Source organism: Euprymna scolopes, chromosome 2, assembly GCF_053919585.1.
Source record: "Euprymna scolopes isolate OS-2025 chromosome 2, ASM5391958v1, whole genome shotgun sequence".
NCBI lineage: Eukaryota > Metazoa > Mollusca > Cephalopoda > Sepiida > Sepiolidae > Euprymna > Euprymna scolopes.
In genome coordinates, this window is record NC_136483.1 from 196,351,773 (window position 1) to 196,379,293 (window position 27,521).

At 29.1% G+C, this 27,521-nt stretch overlaps 1 protein-coding gene across 2 annotated transcripts in view; it reads left to right on the forward strand.

Annotated features, from left to right (window-relative positions):
* LOC145301325 (uncharacterized) overlaps positions 1-27,521 on the forward strand; it is a 301,904-nt gene that overhangs the window by 26,811 nt on the left and 247,572 nt on the right. Inside the window, exons 1-2 of one of the 2 annotated variants that reach the window (XM_080144567.1) lie at positions 3,066-4,459; positions 5,547-6,448. In XM_080144567.1, coding sequence (XP_080000693.1) covers positions 6,385-6,448 — 64 coding nt within the window. In that variant the 5' untranslated portion in view covers positions 3,066-4,459; positions 5,547-6,384. Of the gene's footprint in view, positions 1-3,065; positions 4,460-5,546; positions 6,449-27,521 lie in introns of those variants that run through there. The other variant, XM_080144566.1, reaches the window with a different exon arrangement.

Consider the following 27,521-nt stretch of genomic DNA (forward strand, 5'->3'; position numbering starts at 1 on the left):
ATATATATATATATATATTTGTTTTCGTTGGATTTGAATCGGATTTGATTAAGGTAGGTTTTTGCGTTTTAATATATATATATATATATATATATATATATATATATATATATATATATATATATATATATATATAGCTTAAAGTATTTTTAACTTCTTAGCATCGGTTTCGTGATGTTATTTTCTTTAACTTCGCAGAAGGGGCAGCTATGTTTTTTGTCTGTAAATGTTGCATTATTGCACTTAATTCTGTATCATGCATGATAAGGCGACGTGACAGGGTAGTCGTTGTATAACCGACTTAACTAACGTAATTATTAGTTTTATTGTTGTTATATGAGCTGCACTCGCCCAAACTATGGTAAGTCTAATCTTATTTTTGTCAGTGGGGAAAACATATCAATGGATAATACTTTTTATTGACTTTTCTTTTGATTTAAGGCCCGATTGCATTTCGTTACAGTAGAATAGATTAATTCTATTAGGATTTTGCTATTGTGGGGGTATTATAACTTGTGGTGATATTTTTTAAGTTTTGGAGCATTGATTTTATTTGCTGCCCGGCAATATAGTTTTGAAATCCGTTATTGATAAATACTTGCTTGATATTTTTTTAGTTCGAGAAGATTGTAATATATATATATATATATGTGTGTGTGTGTGTGTGTGTGTGTGTGTGTGTGTGTGTGTGTGTGTGTGTGTGTGTGGATGTGTGTGTATTTGTGCGTGTGTGTATGCGTGTGCGTGTCTGTATGTATGTATATATGTATGTATGCATGCATTTAAATGCATTTCATTTCTGCATATATATATATATATATATATATATATATATATATATATATATGAGCAAACAGTTAAGAAAATATGTTAAAACACTTTGAAATGAGTTAAAAACATATTTAATCTGAAAAGGAAACACTAGATAAATGGATAGTCCTGAATCCGCGGAGTTTCGAAGAAATACTTTCCTTCTCATCAGAGGGCAGGAATTAGCAAAATGCAGGATCGGATTTTGCATGCAGAAGTATTTGATGAAACAACAAGTAAGTCAAAGATCTTACTTGAAAACAAAAAAAGTGAAGCAGAGGGAATATGGTAAAGAAAAATGTGATTACACACGAATGGATAGTATGGTAGAAGATAAAAAAAAATCCAGTGACGGTAAAATCCAAATGTAAAACTTCAAGAAAGTTAAAAGAATTTCCATTTGTACAAGTAAAATCCAAGGAAATCCCGTAAGATGGTCCATAATAATCTAAAGGCAGAAATCCATGGAATAATTCACAAAAATGTGTACAAGGAAAAAAAGAAAAATCTCCAATAATATTAATAAAAGCAAAATAAGATATGCTTTTCACTCTACTTCCGAGACATAAATATAAATAATAAAGATCTGGGAAGAGAAAGAAGAGAAAAAAAGGAGAAAAAAAGGAGAAAAAAAAAGGAGAAGAAAAAAATGATGATAAAGTTGAATATAAAATATAAAATAAAGGGAAACAAAAGTCAAAATGACCCAGATAGGAAATGTTAAAGGCGCGAAAAAATTTATAGGGCAAAATAATATAGGTCAACTGAAATGTACAGGTCATCACTTAAAAAAATGTCAGCAAGAGTTGTTAAACGACACTAAAAGGAAAATAAAAATAAATAAATAAATAATAAATATATAGAAAATAAAGAATAAACAATAAATAAAATATATATATATATATATATATATATATATATATATATATATATATATATATATATATATATATATATATATATATATATATATATGCTAGCAAAAGTACCCGTCGTTGACTGGGTTCAAAAACAGCTTACAGAAAATGGACTCTGATTTATGAAAGTATGATAGGTTATGAAAAGGAAGGGTTGTTAAACTTTGTGACATATTTCCATTCTATGGGGGTCAGGTGCGAACGAACACCCCATAATTTTATTATACCATATTTCTTCAAACTGAAACATAATTATCAAAGTATACTTACGCAGATAGATATGAAAAGTCTTTATTAAAGTGTCTGCCTATTTCCATTCTATGGAGGCCAGGCGCGAACGCAGACCCCACAATTTTATTATACCAGACTTATTTAAGTTAAAACATACTTATCAAAGTATTATTATGCACATCTATATCAAAAACACTTATAAACGTTTTTTTTTTTAATTTGTGAATTTTTTATTTCCATACTTTGTGGACCAGGCGCGAACGCTGCCCCCACAATTTTAATGAACCTCTGTTCTGCCAGATCAAACATACCCATTCCTGTGTCTCGATATATCTTCTATCATTATATGTAATCAGTTTTTTAAAATAGTAAACCATATAGGAGCCTATTCGTGACCAGACACACACACACACACACACACACACGCACGCACGCACACACACACACATTCAGCTTTATATTATATATATATATATATATATATATATATATATATATATATATATATATATATATATATATATATATATATATATTAGTGTTCGGACGATTAGTCGAAATCGAGAATCGAAAAAGTCGAAACTTTCTTTGGTATCGGAATTGAAATCAGAAAAATTTGTACCTATTTATTTTCCGATGTTTAAAACGATCCTTTTATTGCGTTTCTTTGTTTATTTTTTGTTGAAACCTAATTTTCAATGGCTCGCATTAATAATGAAATAATAAACATTTATAATTTCAAGTAAAACTAGAATCTATACAGTACTCCTACAAGTGTTTTTACACGTTTGTAAAAATGTATATTCATATTGCATAAGATTTTGTTCTAATCCATTTAAAATGCAACTGTATATTTAGAAATGAAAAAGAATTGGAATCAGTATTTGTATCGGAATCGGGAATTTAGAACAGAATCTGCAATTGCTTTGGAATCAAGAAAAATATTGGAATGTCCCATCACTAAGACACACACACACACACACACACACACACACATATATATATATATATATATATATATATATATATATATATATATATATATATATATATATATGCGTGCAGATTCATACGTTAGCCAAGGGTAGTAATGAAGGTGAAACAGCAGCTGCGATAGAACTCAATCCCAACACGCTTAGCCCACTAACTGCGCTCGGAAATATTATGCAATGCTATTTATTTATCGGAGTGTACTAGTACACGAAGCAAGGTGCGTTCGTACTCATGTGCATTCAGTATGTGCACGACTGTACGTTGATTCGCCTACGCGAACGAAGAAACATGAGGTGCGGTCGCCGGTGTCGTCCATTCCTTTCTCTATTTTTCCTAAAAAAAAAAAGAAAGAAAAAGAAAATACTAAGTAAGTTCAAATCGTTCAATCCAACGTAATCGACGGCCTAACGAGCGGCGGCCCAGTGGGTTTGGGATCTCGTCGTCGTCGTCGTCGACTCAGTTGCGTGTTAGATGACGAATGGACGACGGCAGCGGCGTAGACGGCGGCGATTATCCGTCTAGCTTCCTTCCCATTAATTGACCCTGATGGTTTTATTACCGCGTAAAAGCGTCGCTGGTCGTATTTGAAGGCTTCTTCTATTGAGATTCACCTCCGGTACAGACAAGCACGCGTGTGTGTGTCCCATCAAGTAAAGCAAAGGTCTGCAAACTTGCAAGGATCTCGGCTGAAATACACCTGTTGATTAGAGTCAGATGTAGCACGCGAGTCTGACTACCTAAGCAAGAGTAAATGGCATGATCATATGATCACATTAATTATTCAAACGGTTGCAAACATGCCTCTGTCTCTCTGTTTTCATCTCCATCTCTCTCTTTTCTTTTCTCTCTGTTTAATACTATCTATCGACACAGATCCTTTACACACACACACACACACACACACACACACACATCTCTCTCTACTATTATATAAAAGTCACTTTGTGTGCATGTTTATGTGAGTTCCTTCCTCATAGGTTCCGAAACGGCTGAACTTAACTTTTTAAAATTTCACACAAAGCTAATTTATATGTCTGGCAGTGTTCTTAGATATGTTTTGTACAGAAATTCATCTGATAAGTAGCGAAAATCGAAAAAATCCGATCTTCAAAATAGCTATTCTCTCTTACAGATAAAAAAAAAAAGAATAATTTTTACAAGGGAATATTTTGCTTTACACCGGCAAGGAAGATAATAAATTTCAGTAAATCATTTCTTCTTAAAAAAAAAACTGATTTGTTATAATCTGGAGATATAGCTTAGTTGTAGAGCATTTGACTACAGATCGAATGTTCAAACCCGGGTGTATTTCACCATTTTTTTTAATGTTATTATTAATGAGTTCAATTTACAATAAAAAAAAAAGACATACCATTTAAAATCGCCGCAAATCATTTCTTCATTTGCATATTTCAGAACATTAATAAAAGTGACTTTTCCAGACCATTCATTATCAAGCCCAAATATCAGCTATTGGAAACAAAGATGGGCGGAATTTGATGAACGATGTAATCATTAGTATTTTTTTTTATTTATTTTCATTTTATTTTATTTTATTTTATTTTATATATATATATATATAACATTTATTTTGTCCAAGGAGAGGCTACTTCGGTAGATATTTTCTCTCTCTCTCTCTCTCTCTCTCTCTCTCTCTCTCTCTCTCTCTCTTCTCTTTCTTTCTCCCTCCCCCCTCTCTCTCCCCTCTTACTCTCTTTCTCTCTCTCTCTCTCTCTCTCTCTCTCTCTCTCTCTCTCTCTCTCTCTCTGTATATATATATATGTATATATATATGTGTGTGTATATATATATATATATATATATATATATATATTATTATTATTATTATTATTATTAGGCTATAGTTGTGGTGGTAATTTAGAAAGAAATAATTAAAAACATAATAACAATTATTAAATGGCATAAATAGAAATACACCTGAAGAAACTAAATCATGCTATTGTAGAAGAAAGTGAATCTCTGGTCTCCGCTCGCCAATCTTACACAAAAAAACACCCGTCTAGCTGAAACCACTGTCACTAATTTTCCCCACTCTTTATCTGTGCCTAAATCAAAACGTAGATTCCATGAACAAAGCTGGTTGAACTCTCTTTCGTTTGTCTGTTTCCCACCTGACTACAACTTGGTTGTCTTTAAGTCCAACATAAACAAATTCCTGATAAACCGCCCCCTTAAATAAGACACTTTATCACATCTCCATTACTAGCGATTACTACAATATTATTCCATTGATTACTGTACACACAATAACCTTTATCCTGTGACTTCCGGGCCTTGATAAGTGATGACCTCCATGTAAAAAAAAATGCCCTCTTAAAGGAAACTGCCTAATAACCTCAGTTTTTTACAAGGCTACTATTTCTAATAATACCAATTGATTATAAATTGAAGAGAAAAGAACAAAAAACAGTCTTCTTCGAAAAGTCTCAGAAAAAAAAAGAATGATTTTAATCATTTAATAAAATATTTCATAACATTTATTGTTTTTTTCTACTGTTTTAAGATTTTAATTAAAGTTTAATGTCTTTAATATTTGATTTTAGTCAAACATGTTTTTTTTTCTTTTTTTTTTAGGATATCGAAATGTGAAGTTATAAATGGAGCAGCAAATATAAAGTGGGCCATCAAATAAGGAAATTATTTTAATTGCTTGCTTTAATTAAGATGATCTAGTAGAGAAAGAGAGAAACAGGGAGAGGTGGAGAAAAAGAGAGGAAGAGAGTGTCTACAGGAAAAGAGAATTAGAGATAAAAGCTTTCTCAGTACTTACAAGATGGCGATCGTCTTTTGAGCATCTAACTCGTTGATTTCTTTCTTTTGCTTCAAGACGTTTGAATACGACGATACGCCATTTTGAGACCCGCCTGGGGAGGTGAGGAGGGGGCAGAAGTTCATAGAAAGCGGAGGGTGAGGACAAGGATCGCCAGCACAAATCACATAAAGGGATTCAAAAGGAAGGGTTTAAAATAATCTGATCCCTAATCCCCAGATGAATTAATAGGGAGATTAATGATACAGCTGTGTGTGTGTGTGTGTGTGTGTGTGCTTTATTGCAGTCTTCTGACGAATCGTTGCTGAATGCTAAAAAGCCGACGTTATTTGCTTTTGCAAGACGAGATATTTCGCCTTTTTGTGTTGATTAGTGTCACAAGAACGAAACACGATTCAGCAAAAGAATTTGTTAAACTTAATAAAAAGCGCAAAAAAGACGAAGGTTGTTTCTTTCATTTTAATTGTCCAAGATTAATTTCTTTTCAAAAAAAAAAGAAAAAAATGGCTGGAATTGTGCAAATGTTAATTAAGTAAGCATATTGTTCTAAACAATTTCATATCAGCGAATCGGACGGCGAATTATCTAATAAATTAGTAGGATAGCAATACGAAACGGATATCTACCCGGAGAGGAAACGCCATGGCCAACATTTTCTGTTGGGTACTTGTCGGATGGATGGCTATATTGCCAGCTACCATTTTAGGTAAGTACGACATTTATTATAATAAATAGATATTAACCATATTGATTACGGGGAGAGATTCGTAGGAGTTTTAAATAGTTGTATAGAGAATATATATATATATATATATATATATATATATATATATATATATATATATATATATATATATATATATGAATATGTTGAATATGAAAACTAGAGCCTACACATAAGCAAATATGTTTCAGTGAACACCCTGCTAGGGAGAATCACATCATCAAGCCAAGAATATGTCCCTTGGCCTGATGATGTTATTTTCCCTAGCAGGGTGGTCACTGAAACATAGTTGCATATGTGTAGCCACTAGTTTTCATATTTAACATATTCATATCGCTCTGTCTAAATATTAAGCACTCTTTGGAAGACACATTGTGTGTTTTTTTGTTTTTGTTTAAAAACTAAACAATACTACCAATAATATATATATATATATATATATATATATATATATACACCAGAACAAGAATTCCAAGCACGTTTAATCTTTGATATTAAAGTCCGAAGTCTCTAATAGATGCCATATGGCAATTTATCAAATAGGTGTGAAAAGCTTTTTAACATCTGTGATATTGAATAGGCTAGTGAAATCAAGAATATTTACTTTGTTTACAATAAAAACTAATAAAACAAATTAAATTAGGTTTGGAGAGGCTGAGGATTTCCTTGCGTCCAAAAGGGTGCCATAAAACTTTAATTATTTCAGAAGCCGATGAGAAACATCCCAATATACAGCTGGCGCCAACGAAATTTACCCCCCCTTCCCGCATAGAGCATTTAAAACTTGTTAATAATAATATGAACTCCCTCGGATGATGGCACATAGAAACTTTAGCGAATAGATGCGAAACGATTACAAAGGCAATAGGCAAGTTATAAAATACCAATGAATAAAATAAATTAAACTGTACTAATCAAGATATCGATCTCTGCAGTCTATACTAAATAACTCATTTGAAATAAATAAAACATTTGAAATTTTACATAAAGTGTATGAAAGCATGCGGCAAGCTTTGTAATCGATTTTTTTGGCCGAAAATTTGGCTGCCGGGAATCAGAGTTAAAAAGATTTGATCTTTACGCTCTCTAGTAAAATATTCAGCCAATTTTGGGTCTAAACATTTGAAATTTTACATAAATGGTATTTAGACATGCAGCAATATTTTTAATCAGTTTGGAGCGAAAATTTGGCTGCCAAGAGGTCAAAGTTGAAAGAGTTGACCTTTGCAGACTCTACCAAACTCCTCCGCCAAGATTGGGTCAAAACACTTTAAATTTTAGATGTAGGTTACCTGGACATGAGTCAAACGTTTTAATATATATATATATATATATATATATATATATATATATATATATATATGTATATGTATATATATATATATATATGCACATAAAGTTATGAACAGTACAAAGGGCCCAAGCAAAGTCGGGCTGAATTGCTAGTATATATTTAAAAGTGAAATTGTTGTCTGTGTGTGTCAGTGTGTTCACATTCCCTACCAAACTAATTAAAAAGTAATGATTAATAAATGAACAATTAATGAAATAATGATTAATAAAAAATGATTTATAAAGTAAAAATTAATAAAGTAATAATTGATGAAATAATAAAAGTAATAATAATTGATAAAATAATAAAAGTAATAATAATTGAAGTAAAAATTAGTAAAGTAATAATAATTGAAGTAAAAATTAGTAAAGTAATAATAATTGACGTAAAAATTATTAAAGTAATAATAATTGAAGTAAAATTTATTAAAGTAATAATAATAATTGAGGTAAAAATTATTAAGGTAATAATAATTGACGTAAAAATTATTAAAATAATAATAATTGACGTAATTATTAAAGTAATAATTTATGAAGTAATAATTATTAAAGTGATAATAATTGAAGTAAAAATTATTAAAGTAATAATAATTGAAGTAAAAATTATTAAAGTAATAATAATTGAAGTAAAAATTATTAAGGTAATAAAAATTGAAGTAACAATTAGTAAAGTAATAATAATTGAAGTAAAAATTATTAAAGTAATAATAATTGACGTAAAAATTATTAAAGTAATAATAATTGAAGTAAAAATTATTAAGGTAATAATAATTGAAGTAAAAATTAGTAAAGTAATAATAATTGAAGTAAAAATTATTAAAGTAATAATAATTGAAGTAGAAATTAGTAAAGTAATAGTTTATGAAGTAAAAATTATTAAAGTAATAATAATTGAAGTAAAAATTATCAAAATAATAATAATTGAAGTAAAAATTATTAAGGTAATAATAATTGAAGTAAAAATTATTAAGGTAATAATAATTGAAGTACAAATAATTAAAGTAATGATAATTGAAGTAAAAATTAGTAAAGAAATAGTTTATGAAGTAAAAATTATTAAAGTAATAATAATTGAAGTAATTATTAAAGTAATAATAATTGAAGTAAAAATTATTGAGGTAATAATAATTGAAGTAAAAATTATTAAAGTAATAATAATTGAAGCAAAAATTATTAAAGTAATAATAATTGAAGTAAAAATTATTAAAGTAATAATAATTGAAGTAAAAATTATTAAAGTAATAATAATTGAAGTAAAAATTAGTAAGGTAATAATAATGGAAGTAACAATTATTAAAGTAATAATAATTGAATTAAAAATTATTAAAGTAATAATAATTGAATTAAAAATTTGTAAAGTAATAATAATTTAAGTAAAAATTATTAAGGTAATAATAATTGAAGTAATTATTAAAGTAATAATAATTGAAGTAAAAATTATTGAGGTAATAATAATTGAAGCAAAAATTATTAAAGTAATAATAATTGAAGTAAAAATTATTAAAGTAATAATAATTGAAGTAAAAATTAGTAAAGTAATAATAATTGAAGTAAAAATTAGTAAAGTAATAATAATTGAAGTAAAAATTAGTAAGGTAATAATAATTGAAGTAAAAATTATTAAAGTAATAATAATTAAAGTAAAAATTATTAAAGTAATAATAATTGAAGTAAAAATTATTAAAGTAATAATAATTGAAGTAAAAATTATTAAAGTAATAATAATTGAATTAAAAATTATTAAAGTACTAATAATTGAAGTAAAAATTATTAAAGTAATACTAATTGAATTAAAAATTATTAAAGTAATAATAATTCAAGTAAAAATTAGTAAAGTAATAATAATTGAAGTAAAAATTATTAAAGTAATAATAATTGAAGTAAAAATTATTAAAGTAATAATAATTGAAGTAAAAATAATTAAAGTACTAATAATTGACGTAAAAATTAGTAAAGTAATAATAATTGAAGTAAAAATTATTAAGGTAATAATAATTGAAGTAGAAATTAGTAAAGTAATAGTTTATGAAGTAAAAATTATTAAAGTAATAATAATTGAAGTAATTATTAAAATAATAATAATTGAAGTAAACATTATTAAAGTAATAATAATTGAAGTAAAAATTATCAAAATAATAATAATTGAAGTAAAAATTATTAAAGTAATAATAATTGAAGTAAAAATTATTAAGGTAATAATAATGGAAGTACAAATAATAAAAGTAATGATAATTGAAGTAAAAATTAGTAAAGAAATAGTTTATGAAGTAAAAATTATTAAAGTAATAATAATTGAAGTAATTATTAAAGTAATAATAATTGAAGTAAAAATTATTGAGGTAATAATAATTGAAGTAAAAATTATTAAAGTAATAATAATTGAAGTAAAAATTATTAAAGTAATAATAATTGAAGTAAAATTTATTAAAGTAATAATAATTAAAGTAAAAATTATTAAAGTAATAATGATTAAAGTAAAAATTAGTAAAGTAATAATAATGGAAGTAAAAATTATTAAAGTAATAATAATTGAAGTAAAAATTATTAAGGTAATAATAATTGAAGTAAAAATTATTAAAGTAATAATAATTGAAGTAAAAATTATTAAAGTAATAATAATTAAAGTAAAAATTAGTAAAGTAATAATAATGGAAGTAAAAATTATTAAAGTAATAATAATTGAAGTAAAAATTATTAAGGTAATAATAATTAAAGTAAAAATTAGTAAAGTAATAATAATTGAAGTAAAAATTATTAAAGTAATAATAATTAAAGTAAAAATTAGTAAAGTAATAATAATGGAAGTAAAAATTATTAAAGTAATAATAATTGAAGTAAAATTTATTAAAGTAATAATAATTGAAGTAAAAATTATTAAAGTAATAATAATTAAAGTAAAAATTAGTAAAGTAATAATAATGGAAGTAAAAATTATTAAAGTAATAATAATTGAAGTAAAAATTATTAAGGTAATAATAATTGAATTAAAAATTATTAAAGTAATAATAATTAAAGTAAAAATTAGTAAAGTAATAATAATGGAAGTAAAAATTATTAAAGTAATAATAATTGAAGTAAAAATTATTAAAGTAATAATAATTGAAGTAAAAATTAGTAAAGTAATAATAATTGAAGTAAAAATTAGTAAAGTAATAATAATTGAAGTAAAAATTAGTAAAGTAATAATAATTGAAGTAAAAATTATTAAAATAATAATAATTGAAGTAAAATTTATTAAAGTAATAATAATTGAAGTAAAAATTATTGAAGTAATAATAATTGAAGTAAAAATTATTAAGGTAATAATAATTGAAGTAAAAATTATTAAGGTAATAATAATTGAAGTAATTATTAAAGTAATAATAATTGAAGTAAAAATTATTAAGGAAATAATAATTGAAGTAAAAATTATTAAGGTAATAATAATTGAAGTAAAACTCGCCCTAAAACTGAAGACCCACTTCTCAAAACAACGAGGTATTACAAAAAGGCTGATTGGGAAGCCATCAGGGAGCTCATCAGAGATGCCCCATGGCAAAATATCTTTACTCTTCCAGCGGAACGGTGTGCAAATGAGACAACTGAATTGTTCAAAACTGCTATTGAAGCACATGTTCCCGCACGGAAATACTATAGTAAGCCCCACTCTCCCCAATGGTTTACTTCTGCTTGTGCAGCTGCCATTTGTCAAAGGCAGCATGCGCTCCGCAGATTCAACCGACATAAGTCCAGCTCAAATAAACAGAAGTTTATAGAAGCTAGAAATAATTGTAAGAGAGTGATAGACACAGCTAAGACAGATTACTCTGAAACCACCAGAAAGCGCATCGAAGCACAGAAATTAGGAACCCGGGATTTTTGGAAAATCTACAACAGCGTAGTTAATAATGGACAGTCAATTATTCCCCCACTAACAAACAATCATGAGGTTGCTTGCACGGCAACTGACAAGGCTAATCTGCTTGCCAGTCGGTTTGCCTCAAACTCCACACTGAACTCGGTACACCACTCACTCCCTGATTTTCCTCTGCGAACAGACGCCACACTTGACGATTTGAAAATCACCCCTTCTCAGGTACATGCTATTATAAAAACCTAGACACCTCAAAAGCATGTGGACCAGATCTCATCCCGGCTGTGCTATTACAAAAATGCTCTGCCGAGGTTGCTCCAGTTCTGTCCAAACTTTACAATAAATGCCTTAACGAATCTTGTTTTCCCGACTGCTGGAAAACCGCCTCTATGGTACCAGTCTTCAAGAATTCTGGTGAAAGAACTGACCCACTAAATTATCGCCCCATTAGCCTCCTCCCGCTTTTCGCCAAAATATTTGAGTCCTTAGTTAATCAAGCCCTAGTCCAGCACCTAACAGCTGCTAAACTCCTGACTGACAAACAATATGGATTCAGGCAAGCCCGTTCAACAGCAGATATCTTAACTGTAGTTTCTGAACGTATATACCGTTCATTGGATAAAACAGGGGAGGGTAGAGCGGTGGCCCTTGATATATCTAAGGCTTTTGACAGGGTATGGCACGATGGTCTTCTAAGGAAAATTAGATCATATGGAATCACTGGAAGAATTCATAATGTAATTAAATCCTTCTTAAGTAATAGACAAATCAAAGTTGTCCTCGACGGACATACATCCAAACAATATGACATAAATGCAGGAGTACCTCAGGGGTCTATCCTTGGACCTCTATTATTCCTGATATTCATAAACGACCTCCCTGATAATATTGTTTCGGAGATGGATATATTTGCCGATGACACCACTCTCTATAAGAGATATGAGGGGAAAACAAATGAACACATATCCAAGGAAATGGCAGAAACACTAGAGGACGACCTCCAATCCGTAGTGGAATGGGGGACAAAAATGGTTGGTCACATTCAATGCTGCTAAGACTAAGCTTGTTTCCTTCAATAACTACAAGAGACCTTCTCTACTACCAATAGCAATGGCCAAGAACACATTGCCTGAAAGTACTTCTTTTAAACTCCTCGGCCTAACGTTTACAGGGAATATGAACTGGAATAGATACATTGAGAGCATTGCCAAGGCTGCTGCAAGGAAGGTTGGCTCCCTCTACCGTGCTAGAAAACTACTTACGCCTGCCAGTATCCTATACCTCTATAAGGCAACCATTCGCCCATGTATGGAGTACTGTTGTCACATCTGGGCTGGTGCATCTGCTGCTTGTCTCTCGCTCCTGGACAGGGTTCAAAAGAGAGTCGCCAACCTGATAGGTCCTGAACTGTCATCTAGGCTTCAACCTCTGTCCCATCGACGACGAGATGTTGCATCCCTCTGCCTGTTCTACAAATACTTTAATGGTGAATGCTCTGACGAACTGCAAACACTTGTACCTCCCCGACGTAACTACCCCCGACAAACCCGACAAGCTACTAAGTCTCATCCCTTTACAGTAGAGATCCCTAGGTGCAAGAAAGCTTTTTACTCCAATAGTTTCTTCCCCAGAACTGCGGGTCTTTGGAACTCCCTTCCGGGATTCTGCTTTCCCAACTGCAATGATATGCAGAAGTTCAAGTGTAATGTTAACAAACATCTTTTTACTCTTCTCCCCTCATAATGACCCTGCTAATTAATTCCCTAATAGTAGCCCCCTGCTTCAAAGTGGCACTGTGCCTTGTTTGGGGTGAAAATTGAATTTAAAAAAAAAAAATTAAAGTAATAAGAATTGAAGTAAAATTTATTAAGGTAATAATAATTGAAGTAAAAATTGTTAAAGTAATAATAATTGAAGTAATTATTAAAGTAATAATAATTGAAGTAAAAATTATTAAGGTAATAATAATTGAAGTAAAAATTATTAAAGTAATAATAATTAAAGTAAAAATTATTAAGGTAATAATAATTGAAGTAAAAATTATTATAGTAATAATAATTGAAGTAAAAATTATTAAAGTAATAATAATTGAAGTAAAAATTATTAAAGTAGTAATAATTCAATTAAAAATTATTAAGGTAATGATAATTGAAGTAAAAATTATCAAAATAATAATAATTAAAGTAAAAATTATTAAGGTAATAATAATTGAAGTAAAAATTATTATAGTAATAATAATTGAAGTAAAAACTATTAAAGTAATAATAATTGAAGTAAAAATTATTAAAGTAGTAATAATTCAATTAAAAATTATTAAGGTAATGATAATTGAAGGAAAAATTATCAAAATAATAATAATTGAAGTAAAATTTATTAAAGTAATAATAATTGGAGTAAAAATTATTAAAGTAATAATAATCGAATTAAAAATTATTATAGTAATAATAATTGAAGTAAAATTTATTAAAGTATTAATAATTGGAGTAAAAATTATTAAAGTAATAATAATCGAATTAAAAATTATTAAAGTAATAATAATTGAAGTAAAATTTATTAAAGTAATAATAATTGGAGTAAAAAATTATTAAAGTAATAATAATCGAATTAAAAATTATTAAGGTAATAATAATTGAAGTAAAATTTATTAAAGTAATAATAATTCAAGTAAAAATTAGTAAAGTAATAATAATTGAAGTAATTATTAAAGTAATAATAATTGAAGTAAACATTATTAAGTTAATTATAATTGAAGTAAAATTATTAAAGTAATAATAATTGAAGTAAAAATTAGTAAAGTAATAATAATTGAAGTAAAAATTATTAAAGTAATAATAATTGAAGTAAAAATTATTAAAGTAATGATAATTGAAGTAAAAATTATTAAAATAATAATAATTGAAGTAAAAATTATTAAAGTAATAATAATTGAAGTAAAAATTATTAAAGTAATAATAATTGAAGTAAAAATTATTAAAATAATAATAATTGAAGTAAAATGTATTAAAGTAATAATAATTGGAGTAAAAATTATTAAAGTAATAATAATCGAATTAAAAATTATCAAAATAATAATAATTGAAGTAATTATTAAAGTAATAATAATTGAAGTAAAAATTATTAAAGTAATAATAATTGAAGTAAAAATTATTAAAGTAATAATAATCGAATTAAAAATTATTAAAGTAATAATAATTGAAGTAAAATTTATTAAAGTACCAATAATTGAAGTAATTATTAGTAAAGTAATAATTTATGAAGTGATAATTAATGAAGTAATAACTTAAAAAGTAATAATTTATGAAGTAATATATTATAGTAATAATAAATAAAGTAAAATTAATGAATTAATACTTAATGAAGTAATAATCAGTGGAAACTTATCAAGTATGTAACGTTTCTTTTTTATTTCAATACTTTATATATATGTAAAGATATATGTATGTATATATATATATGTGGGTGTGTGTGTGCGTATGCTTATATATGTGTGTTTGTATATATATATATATATATATATATATATATATATATGTATATATATGTGTGTGTATGTGTGTATGTACATACATATATATGTGCGTGTATACTTATATATATATATGTGTGTGTGTGTTTGTGTAAATATATATTTGTGTGTTTTGTATGTATGTTTGTAATTACATGCATATGTGCGTGTGTGCGCGCGTGTGTGTGTGTGTGTGTGTGTGTGTGTGTGTGTGTGTGTGTGTGTGTGTGTGTGTGTGTGTGTGTGTGTGTGTGTGTGTGTGTGTCTGTGTGTGTGTGTGTGTGTGTGTGTTTAAAGACCAAATGTAAACCTGTTCGAAAACATTCTTTATTTTAGATTTTGAAATTAAAAAATTAAAAATGAATAAGTGAGCTGACTGGTTTCGAAGCTCGCTCAATAGAGCTAAAATCGAGCTCAATTACGTTTTAAAAAAAGAGGAGACAATGAATCGGAGATGAAAAAGCAAGAGAAAAAAAGGGGCGGAAACTAATTATTAAATAGAAACTAGATTAAACCCCAAGAGATTATTTTTTTTGTTTGTAAAGAGGTCTTAGAGTCTTAATATATAAAGTTTTAAAATTTTTAGATGGCTAAGAGAGTGCGACTTGCTAAGAATGGAAAAAAAAGCCGAAGCGCAAAAATTCGAAGCATAAATACGATTATTTATAAGGTGCTCTCCTATAGATGAGCCATGGGTATTGTTCAAAACGTCCGAAGGTAGGTAGTTTCCATTTCGAATTTTCGATGGAATATGTTGTTTTACCCTATTATCTAATCTTTGAGACGTTCGTCCGACATAACGGACACCGCAGCTACATTTGAATAAATAAATAATGGAATTATTATGGTGGGGTGGGAGGTAGAACGTCTTTACACATTGTTATGGTGTGAGGGAGAACTTCATTTTGCCCATACCCCCCCTTCAGTAACATCCCCACCACGGTTTGTGTTTTGAAGGTAGCTAGTGTTGACATTGTCTGCATATTTTCTGGCGCAGATCCCTTTAAATGCCTTTGACCTAATTTCTTCGAGATAATCCACAATGAGATTATCGACTGAGATCAGTAAAACCTTTGATGGTTCAGAAAGGATCGAATTTCGAGTCATTCCCTGCCTTCCCCCACGTTAATACCGTTGGCAGTACACACTAACGTATCGTTTTAGGATTTATATATTATTTGTATTAATCGAACTTTTAATCTCATGTTCGTTGTTATTTTCACGACTTTTTTAATAATGTGAATTTGAGAACAACAATATTTTAAATCAAAACGAACATTTTTTTAATCAAAACGAACAACATTTTTTTAATCTAAACGAACAACATTTTTTAATCAAAAGGAAAAACAATATTTTTAAAAAATCAAAACGGATAACACTATATTTTTAAAATCAAAACGTACAACAATATTTTTAAAATCAAAATGAAAATCAATACATATTTAATTAAAACGAACAACACTATTTTTATAGATAAAAACGAACAACATTTTTTTTAATCCAAACGAACAACACAATTTTTTATATGCAAACGAACAACAATATTTTTCTTTAATATCCATATGCACACGATAAATATTTAGTTCAATTATTATCTTAATTAACTAGTTAAGTATTTCGTAAAGTATTAGTTTAAAATATATTAAAAGTTGATATTTTATATAAATTAGACAATAATCGTGATCCATCAAACATCAGGAGCGTAGAAATATTATAACTTAGCAGGCCACCCGGCGCTGCCCAGTCGTAGAATACGCTTATTGATTATTATATTGTTCCCAATATAGAGTAATGCTTCCAAAAGTAATCAACATACAGTAGTGTTCCGCTGTTTCACAGCTCATCAGTGCGGCTATATATATATATATATATATATATATATATATATATATATATATATATATATATATATATATATATATATATATATACTTCAGAATAGTTTTTTCATTTATTTAACAATCAGTTGTTATGGAAACGTGAGATTGTAGGTTTACAAAAATATTACTGGCAGTAATATTCTATAAGTTATCCCATCTAAACAGGAATTGCTCGATATGCAAGATAGAGCAAATAGAGCATATATATATATATATATATATATATATATATATATATATTTATATATATATAGTAAGTTATAAAATATATATGGCGATTAAGCACTTCAGCCTTATGCGCGAATTTTTGTGGTTGTTTGTCGTTTTTATATACGCATCTTCTATTGAGATTTAATTAGCCAATCAGCTTTCTAGTATCCACCGCGCCCTTCCTATCAGCCAATGAGCATGCACTTATCGGACAAAAGGCCTATTTGACCTCTGGTTGACCTGTTCCTTTGTTTGTGCTCTATTTAGCCTGGATATCTAGTTTCTTGATCTGTTTTAAATTTAAGTTAGTGTTTTTTTTGTTTTTTTATGTTAGTTTATATATATATATATATATATATATATATATATATATATATATATATATATATATATATATTAGTGTATATATTTAGGCAGCATATTCTCCTTTAAGCATATATTGTTAAAGAGCACAGCATTTTCTTGTTTGACAATTTTCCGTTTTATTTTCTCCAGTTTTCGAATAATCCTTCTTGTGTTATATGTAAAATGGTGTAAAAGTGTTCCATAGTCTGCGAGCGCTTTCGGCGTTTCCGCCATCATCAGGCTGGTTATATAAAAAGTCGTTTTAAAATTACGTCGAATGATAAGGTCGTGTTTTAAAATTACATCGTACTATAAGATCGTTTTGGCTTATGTGGGCTAATTTATATACAAATTTATTGGACAGTTTTTTTGTTTTTTTTTATATATACATATACATTAACAGAGGCATTTTAAAATATTTTTGCTGGATTCATAATTTATATTGTTTATTTTGGGTTGTCTCACTTTTATATACAATGCCTCCAACACCTTCAGTCTCCTAACGTTAGAGTCTGTTTGTAAAATTTTGGTATTTTCTACCATGATGTTTCTAAATTGAGAATGCTGGCAGCCAGGTTTTTTTTAAATGTTGCGCGATAGAGCTAGTATCGGAAAGATGAAGCGTAAGTCTACGGGACAACGTGTTGGTAGTATGACCAATGTAAGAAGAACAGTTAGAGATACACTCTCCTATTGGGCAATTAAATTGATAAATTACATTGTTCTTTTCCAACACGTTGTCCGCTTGCGAAATATTGTTATTAATTACGAGATTAGTCGTTTTCCGTTTTTTATAATAGATAATGAACTTCAACCCTCTACCGCTGCTGGGAGATACGTATCGTCGAATTATGTCTTTTAAGACCCTTTCGTCTATGTGATAGTTTTTATGTAACTGGTTACAGTAAAATATATTTATGGGTGACGGATTACTATCCCTTTCCCTACCAGCAGTATGACTTAAATTGTTAATAAACAATTTAATTTCTTTATCCACTAGAAAGTTTGGAAAATGATTATTTATCAGTACTTGTTTTATGTTTCTTAATTCACTGTAGAAGATTGTTTTACTAGACGAAATCATTTTTGCCCATTGGATAAGGTTTTTTATTATTGCTACCTTATAACGAAATGGGCATTCACTTCTATAATTTAGGATACATGAATTAAGAGATGTGGGCTTTTTAAACACTGAAGTAATAAATTCATCATTGTTGGAATCAATATAGACGTCTAAAAATGGTATCTTGTTATTTATGTTGAGCTCATAAGTAAAGTTAAGGACGGAGCTAGTTTGAAATGTACATCTTAAATCCTCTATCTCTTTGATATTATCGGCAAGTATAAATACATCATCAACGTATCTAACATAAATGTAAGGCTTTTTTGTAGAGTTGAATATTTTATTTTCCAAGTTGGCCATATAAAAAAAAAAACTGTCCTATAAATTTGTATATAAATTAGCCCACATAAGCCAAAACGATCTTATAGTACGATGTAATTTTAAAACACGACCTTATCATTCGACGTAATTTTAAAACGACTTTTTATATAACCAGCCTGATGATGGCGGAAACGCCGAAAGCGCTCGCAGACTATGGAACACTTTTACACCATTTTACATATAACACAAGAAGGATTATTCGAAAACTGGAGAAAATAAAACGGAAAATTGTCAAACAAGAAAATGCTGTGCTGTTTAACAATATATATATATATATATATATATATATATATATATATATATATATATATATATATATATATACATTCATATATGCATATATATATACATATATATATATACATACATATATGTGTGGTCGTTTATGTATATTCATGTTTATATAAACATGAATATACATAAACGATCACACATGTATGTATGTATATATATATATGTATATATGTGCATATATGTATGTACATATATATATATATATATATATATATATATATATATATATATATATAAACTAACATAAAAAAACACTAACCTAGATTAAAAGACGGTGCTTGATTAGTCAGGATTAATTGAGTAAGTACTTAAAATAATAAGTATGTACTTAATAAAGTTTCACTCCTCCACAAAACATTAAAATAAAATTGAAGATATGTCTCCCTTTCGTTATAAGTGGAAAGAGGGGAGATGGACCTGTAGATCTCGTCAGGTTATTCGTCTAGTATCAGGAAACCCTGGTGTTAAATTTGTGAATCTGACCTGCGTACGCCAAAGCATTTATTTCATAACCAATAGAGCGTTTCGAAGTTCGACTAATTTACACATTTAATAGATCATACATTCTTCGTTATTTGCTTTCTTGGATCTCGGTTAGCTTTTCATAGAAATCTGATTTCTATCAATACTAGAGAACTCTTCTCATTCTAAGACAGAAAAATGACAAGCAAACTTTAGTTGAGTTGAAAATAAAGGTTTATTGAGTCGCACCCCGTTTTATTACATGATAGCTGGGTAATTAAAATGTATAACAGCCCTGATCCTATAATAGATTTTTAAAAAAAAGCGAGAGAGTAACAGATAAACGAGCGATTGATCAGCGCAAAACATTTAAAGTCTCACATTTTACTAAACTATTTGAATACATTTTTAACTGTTAATTAATTTTTTCGAGAATGATGAATATGTTTACTGCAATTCTCTAATTCTTTTCTATAATGTTACTCGCTCTTTTTTTCGTATATTTTTTTCGGTTTTCAATACTTTTTCTTGATCATTTTTGACCTTTTGATCTCTATCTGTGGCATTTCTTTTTTGTTAGCTCGTTTATTAGTAAAAAAAGAAAATAGTAATTTTTAAGTCATGAAGTCGCCATAAAAACACACACACACACAAGAAGTGGTAACAGACTTTTATTAATCTGGATATTAAGTGCGCGCAAATGTGTGTCAATTTGTAAGCGGCATACAATGATGTTAATGTAGAGAGTCGATTGTTTCCGCGCAACGTAGAAATGGCGTCTGTCAAAGCACGTGTTTACAAATGAAAGGAATGTTGAGCTTCTCTATTTGCAAAGTGATATTGTAAGTATAATAGTGTTAAAATGATATTGAATTTTATTCAACACCCATTAATGTTATGGTGGAATTTATAATTTCATTCATCAATCTTTACAAATATGAAAATCTCGGATTATGAACTCATGAATATCATGGTTAATTTTAGAAATCAAATGAAGCGAAGTGGATCATGAGAAAACATATAATATGAGAAATACAACACACGGCAGATCATAAAATAAAATTTCATGGAGATAACCAGTTAGAAAAATACAAAAAAAGGAAAAAATTAAAGACATGAGCAAATCATCAAAAACGAAAGATTTACCGATTTCTTTCGTCTTCAGAAAAAATATAGTAGTATGAAAATTTACACATGGTAAGTAAAGTAAGCTTTACAGAAACGCTTGTTTCTTTGTCCGATCGAAATCATAAGATTAAAGTAGTTTCTAAGCATTACATTTTCATACTCCTACTTGAGCACTTGTTCGAGTAAATACTGAATATATATATATATATATATATATATATATATATATATATATATATATATATATATATATATATATAGGGTGACCCCAAAAAAGCAAAATCTAAATGGAGGTCATCTAGAACATATGCTGTAGAACGGAGAAAAAAAGCCAAAGACCCTAGTGTTTTGATTAATAAACTAGTTATGACCAAAGTTTAATTTCATTCGGACAAAACACTAAGAAACGAGGCCTAATTAGAGTTGGGGCCCGTTTTTTTTTTCGGGTACCCTGAAACACATCTGGCATATTCAGAAAACTTGTAATCTCAAGTTTTTTTTATTGAATGTTAAAATATGTTCAATGTGAGCACCATTAATCACACGAAACATATCAAACCGATTGTCCAATTCTTGCCAAACCAGTCCCAGCATTGCATTGTTAACGGTTGCAACAGCTTCTGTTATGCGGGCCTTCAGCTCATCTCTTGGAATGGAAGGCACATAGGATCCCAAGTTTTTAATCGCAGGATGTGAGATCAGAAGATTTGGAAGGTCACGGCATGAGATCGTGATCATTTTGTCCAGATTGTTCAATCCATCTGTCTCGCAGCATTGTGTTCAGAAACTGTCTAACCCTGAGGCTCCAGTGTGGTGGCGCCATATCCTGTTGGAAAACGAAGTTATCAGACTCTTTCGCACTCAATATATCCATTAACAAAGAAATGCGCCGAAGACTTTTTGAACGCCCTATATACCCGCTTCTTTAAGAAGTAATTTTAATAATAGTTGCACACTGTCTGCTTAAATGTAAACGTCGATCATTTGGCCTATGTGCGAGATCGTGACATTAAGTCGCTTGATCACTACACACTGTTCTTGTATAACGGTTATACTTTTATTAATGAATTTCGTTGCGATTGACGGTAGCCCTGTGGTTTGTTCCTAGTTAATGGAGACACAGATGGCTTGGTTGTGAGGTTTGACTCCCACAACCAGCTGCAATCATAACTTCCTGCGTTGATGATTCTGGAAGTATAAAACACTATTGTCTGTAGATATTAAAAATAATTATTCTTAATTAAACTGTTGTAAAAGCAATATAGACTGATGGGGTTTCTAGCTATATGAAACTGGTTAATTTAAACATGTTCATGAATGTGTAGCGACATATTAATGCTTACGGAAAACAAATAAAAATTATACCTTGCTCTACTTCGATATCGAGCACTCTTGAATTAATCGCATACAAACTTCATAGTTTGCTTTACCTATGAAAAAGATTAACCTGAAATAATTCCAGTATTTTTCCCGATTCCAACACAATTTCTGATTCCGTATAAAATTCCAGATTCCGATACAATTACCAATTCCGATTCTTTCTAAATCTCTAAATATTTAACTACAGATTTATTATTTTCCCCAATTTCTGTAAAAAAAAACAACAACAAAAAACGTAAAATATGCAGATATTTTCCTAAACGCAAATAGGTCTAAAACAAAAATATATTGCTTCTTTCGATTTCACCATAATTTTATTTGCTTTTTGGCTATATATATATATATATATATATATATATATATATATATATATATATATATATATATATATATTGATACATTTAACACTTACAACTATTACCACATGTTTGGTTTACATTTTTACACGAAAATAAGTCACAAAACAGTATAAATTGTTTGCGCCTAATTTCTCCCAATTTTATTTTCTTCCAGGTATACATATTGTCTGCTAACAATATTTTTTCAAAATCATACAATAATTCTATCTATGCTGTCTAACACTTAAAATTTAACAAGTTTTATATTGTTTCAATCTCTAATGTATTCTATTTATATAGTTTATAATAGAAACAAAATCCTGTATATATTGTTCAAAATAAATAATTGTTTGTTAATTAAAAAAATCATTCTGTTTATACTATTTATTTTTACAGCTTAAAATGGTCACTTTCTGAAATACCGTTTACATTTTATACTTGGTAACGTACAGGTGACTCCATGAAGTTAGTTCCCTTTAAGGGATAGAGGGCTCGGGAGTGTTTTGCAACCTTAACTCCTGTCTTGCCAACAAAAATACCTTGCCCTGAACATTGTATCATATTTTGATAGCAAGAAGTGACAAGTTGTAAACAAAGCAGTTTATCTGCCATGGTCTAAATGTGTGTCATGTGATATACCTGCAATAAACTGTCCGTTATGCAAATATTGTCAAAACTTAAAATAATTACTGACATATAAAACCTGCACTTACCATTTGACGCCATACCAACTATGGGAGCAGTTCAGTTGGTTATATTTAAGTGACAGAGAATCTACCTTGCGATTTGGGTTTTTCTTTTCAACAACTACAAGAGCAAGTTTATATTCCTTTAAGATACATTGAACTACTTTTCCAATCGGGCCATTTCTCCCTCTGAAATTACTTCTCCATTTTGATTATTTTTGACTCTACAACTCAATTTCACGTTCCATTTACTTTAAACTTCTGACTATTTGTTTTTAAAAAAAATTTCCTTCGCTTTTTGAATTTACCATCGAGTGAGTCTTCAGATACTTTGGAACTTCTACTCTGGGTGATTTCCCCACTTTTCCCAATTTACACATGTTTTTAACTGACATAGACACATTTGTTTGCAATTTATGACTAACCATCATAAAGTGCTGCTTCATTTAATGCCATAATCAGCAAATTTTAGCTCGGCTATAATAATAATTTGCTAATTTCTATTCTTTCATCTGAAGAGAAGAATAGCATTCTTTAAAACTCCGTGGAATAAGCATTTAACAAAAATTGTTTTTGGAGAATTCTGTTGAAGAATAAATTTTCTTGTAAATTTTAATTTACAGTTTTAAATTTGTTCTTTTTTTTATGACAAGATCTACTCTCTTTTGCGTTTGTATTGAGTTTTTTTTTATTTGGTTGAGATTAATATATTAATATATAAATATTAATATTTATATTTGATTGAAGTTTACTCTTGCTTGTATCGGGTAAACATTTCATTCCCATTGCCTCTCCCAACATCACGTAATCGTGACACCCTGCATTGATGATTCCCGAAAGAATGAAACACTAGTGTCTGCAGGTATTTTAAAATTATTATAGTAATAATTAAGTAATAATTAAGTCAGCCCCTTTAAGTACTGCGTTCTTATTATTGCTCACTTTAAAGTTGAAATGAAAATCGATCACTTAAGCTTGCGTGTGTAGATCATGATGTTATAATCATTAGATCAATATGGACGGACCTCTCGACGTTTAAAAATAAGTTTACACGATATTTCTCGCGATTAAATAGACCGTGTGGGTTTGTTCTTTGCTAATGGGTCAGAGATGGTTCGAATCTCCTGACCGGCGGTAATTGTGGCACCCTGTACTAATGTTTCCCGAAACGATGAAACACTAGTGCCTGTAGGTATTAAATAAAATAAGCGGAAATTTCTCAAGAACTCTTTCGGCTATCATCTCTTCAGGAGAAAATTGATAGCAAAGAAAAAAATATTATATAACTGTCATTTTGGCGGTCGGGTTTCGATCCTGGCTTGAGGCAGTTGCCTGTCTAGCCGCACTTATGAGCTGTGAAACTGCGAAACAGTACTATATGTGGATGGCTATAATGCTTGCTTTCTTGGGTTGAGCATATTGGGAAGTGATATACAAAGTGCAGTTATCGTATTATTATTATTATTATTATTATTATTATTATTATTACTAGCAGGACCCGTGGAAATTCCACGGTAGTTAAAATCTTTTAAAACACATCAGTAAGAAATTCCTTATAAAAATGAACGTATGGAAGCAAGTAGAACAAACAAAGAATTTTAATTTAAACTTTTATTGAAGGTCAATGCGATCGTAACTGATGCTGTTGATATTGTCAGTAAGTGCTGGTGATGATTGAGGCGGTGACAGGGACGTCGATCAGCTGCTTGGAGTGAGAATAGTGGTCACTCAGCAGGTTCTTGGGAGTCAGATTGTGAATTTAAAAAACTGTGTGACATTGTTGACATCGATTTTGTGCAAGTTCTGATGACCCCAAGTTATTTAATATTTCAGGACATTTTGGATTACATGTGTAAGTAATGAATAGGTCACAGAAAACTGCCATTGCATCTTGATAAAGCTGTTGTAGATTCCTAGGACTTCCTGTAAATGTAGATGGTAGAATAACTGGTACACCAGAATAACCATCTTCATTCTTTGCTAAATGATCCATTAAGCCAGAATATTGAGCAGCTCTTAGTTGACTTTGATGGCTTTTAATGAAGTTAAATAAGCAACTGTCAACTTTTACATATGCGATAGACTTTTCTATTTATTTTGAATTTTTTTCAATGAAGATTTAGAAATTCACAAATATTTTTTAAGTCGAATTATTGATATAGATTTCAATTAATGCATCACAACTTCCTGGTAATATAAATAGAACACTTTGAATTTTCTGTACAAAAGTTTTTTTTCCATAAAAACATTGTAATCTGTTATAATATTCAGATTCTTGTGTATTACATGCATAGAAAATGAAGTGTTTCTGTAAATCTTACGAAGTACAGTTAACTTTTGATTTTTCGATAATCAAAATGATGTGAGGTAGGTTATACTTATCAAATTTATTGTCAATGTTATATAGTTAAGTAAGCTGGCTAATTGGCTATAAAGTAAGTTATTCCGAACTTTGATCTAACATTTTAATTAAAAAAAAAAAAAGCTTAACATTTTCTTGTATCTTTTTTTTATATTAAGAAAAATGTAAGCATCATGCTGAAATAATAAAATGCCATTCTTAATAAGGGGAGAGGGTTTGACTATTCTAAACCTTCACATAAATAACGATTTAACGAAAAAAATGTTTAAAATGTTCTTGTATCTTTTTTATAATTTTTGTTAAATAAGAAAAATCAATAAACTTTGACAACACTATTGTAAGAATCATGCTGAAAGCCATTCTTAATATGAGGAGGGGGTTAACTATTCTGAAACTTCACCTAACAATGTAAAAAGAATAAGGGAAAAATATATGTATGAACAATAAATATTTCTTCAGTTAAATAAAATATACTGTAAATCTTTAAATAAGGAATAAATATTTATTTAAACCATAATTATTGAAACAAAGTATTTTACTGCATGAAAAAACGGTTATGAGGAGAAGGGTTAACTATTTTGAACCTTCACCTAAATAGCGATTTAATAAAAAAAAAAATAATGGTCTTGTATCTTTTTTGTATAATTTGTTTTAAAATAAGAAAAAAAAAAAGAAGGTAAATATCCAAATACGCTACTACAGAACACCGACCACGCTAATTTGTTTTGTTTTTTTTATATAGGTAATTGAGGTCGCTGACAACGAATCTGATAGTCAAACTTGGGGCAAATTTACTGTTTGCATGGTATTTACCCCTGAACCCACGAACTACTTTCCACCATTTTGCAGCTTCCGTTTATGCTACGCGCATGCACGTTGAAGCATAAATGACGGCTTCACCAAGCAAACTACGTTGGGGGTAGGGGATTTTTTTTTTTCCAGGACATAGAATTTTCTAATTTTCAAAAATACATTATAGCACTTTTTGGGTGGAAAATTTAAAATTAGCTGAAAAAGAAATAAAACAAGAAAAGGGAAGCACTCCAAGTTGGAGTAGGGGGGGGGGGTAATTTATCTGTTTTTTTTTTTTTTACCTGGAACATAGAATTTTCAAATTTTCAAAAAGTAATGCACCGACATTTACCAATTAGAACACCATTTAACATTTTCGGAAGATTTTACTGTGTACATTGGCACGCGCGCCCCAAAATCACATCCCCCCCCGTTCGCGTCCCCAATGTACACAGTAAAATCTTCGGAAAATATTAAATGGTGTTCTAATTGGTAAATGTCGGTGCGTTACTTACGGAAAAACGTTTAACTAAACTGCAAAAGCACCTATTAAGCCACATAAGTTCTATAATTGAATCCCCCCCCCGCAAAAAAAGAATGAAAAACATAAAGATGTTTGGTGCTTATGTTTTTGAAAACCACATTAAAAACTACGCGAGACAAAAAAAAAACGTCCCCCAATTTGTTGTACTTTTCTTTAACTGTAAGTCATTAAAAAAATGTCAGTCCGTAATTTTTTTATTGGTACGCCATGTGAGAAGGTAGTTTGCTAGGTGAAGCAAGCCGTCGTTCATGCTGCAGCGCACGCGCGTAGCGTAAACGGAAGCTGCAAAATGGTGGAAGGTTATTCGTGGGTTCGGGGGTTAATACCATGCAAACGGTAAATTTGGCCCAAGTTTGACTATCAGCTTCGTTGTCAGCGACCTCAATTACCTATAAAAAAACAAATTAGAGTGGTGGGTGTTCTGTAGTAGCGTATCTGGATATTTACCAAAAAAAACTTTGATACCGCTATTGTAAAAATCATGCTGAAAGCCATTCTTA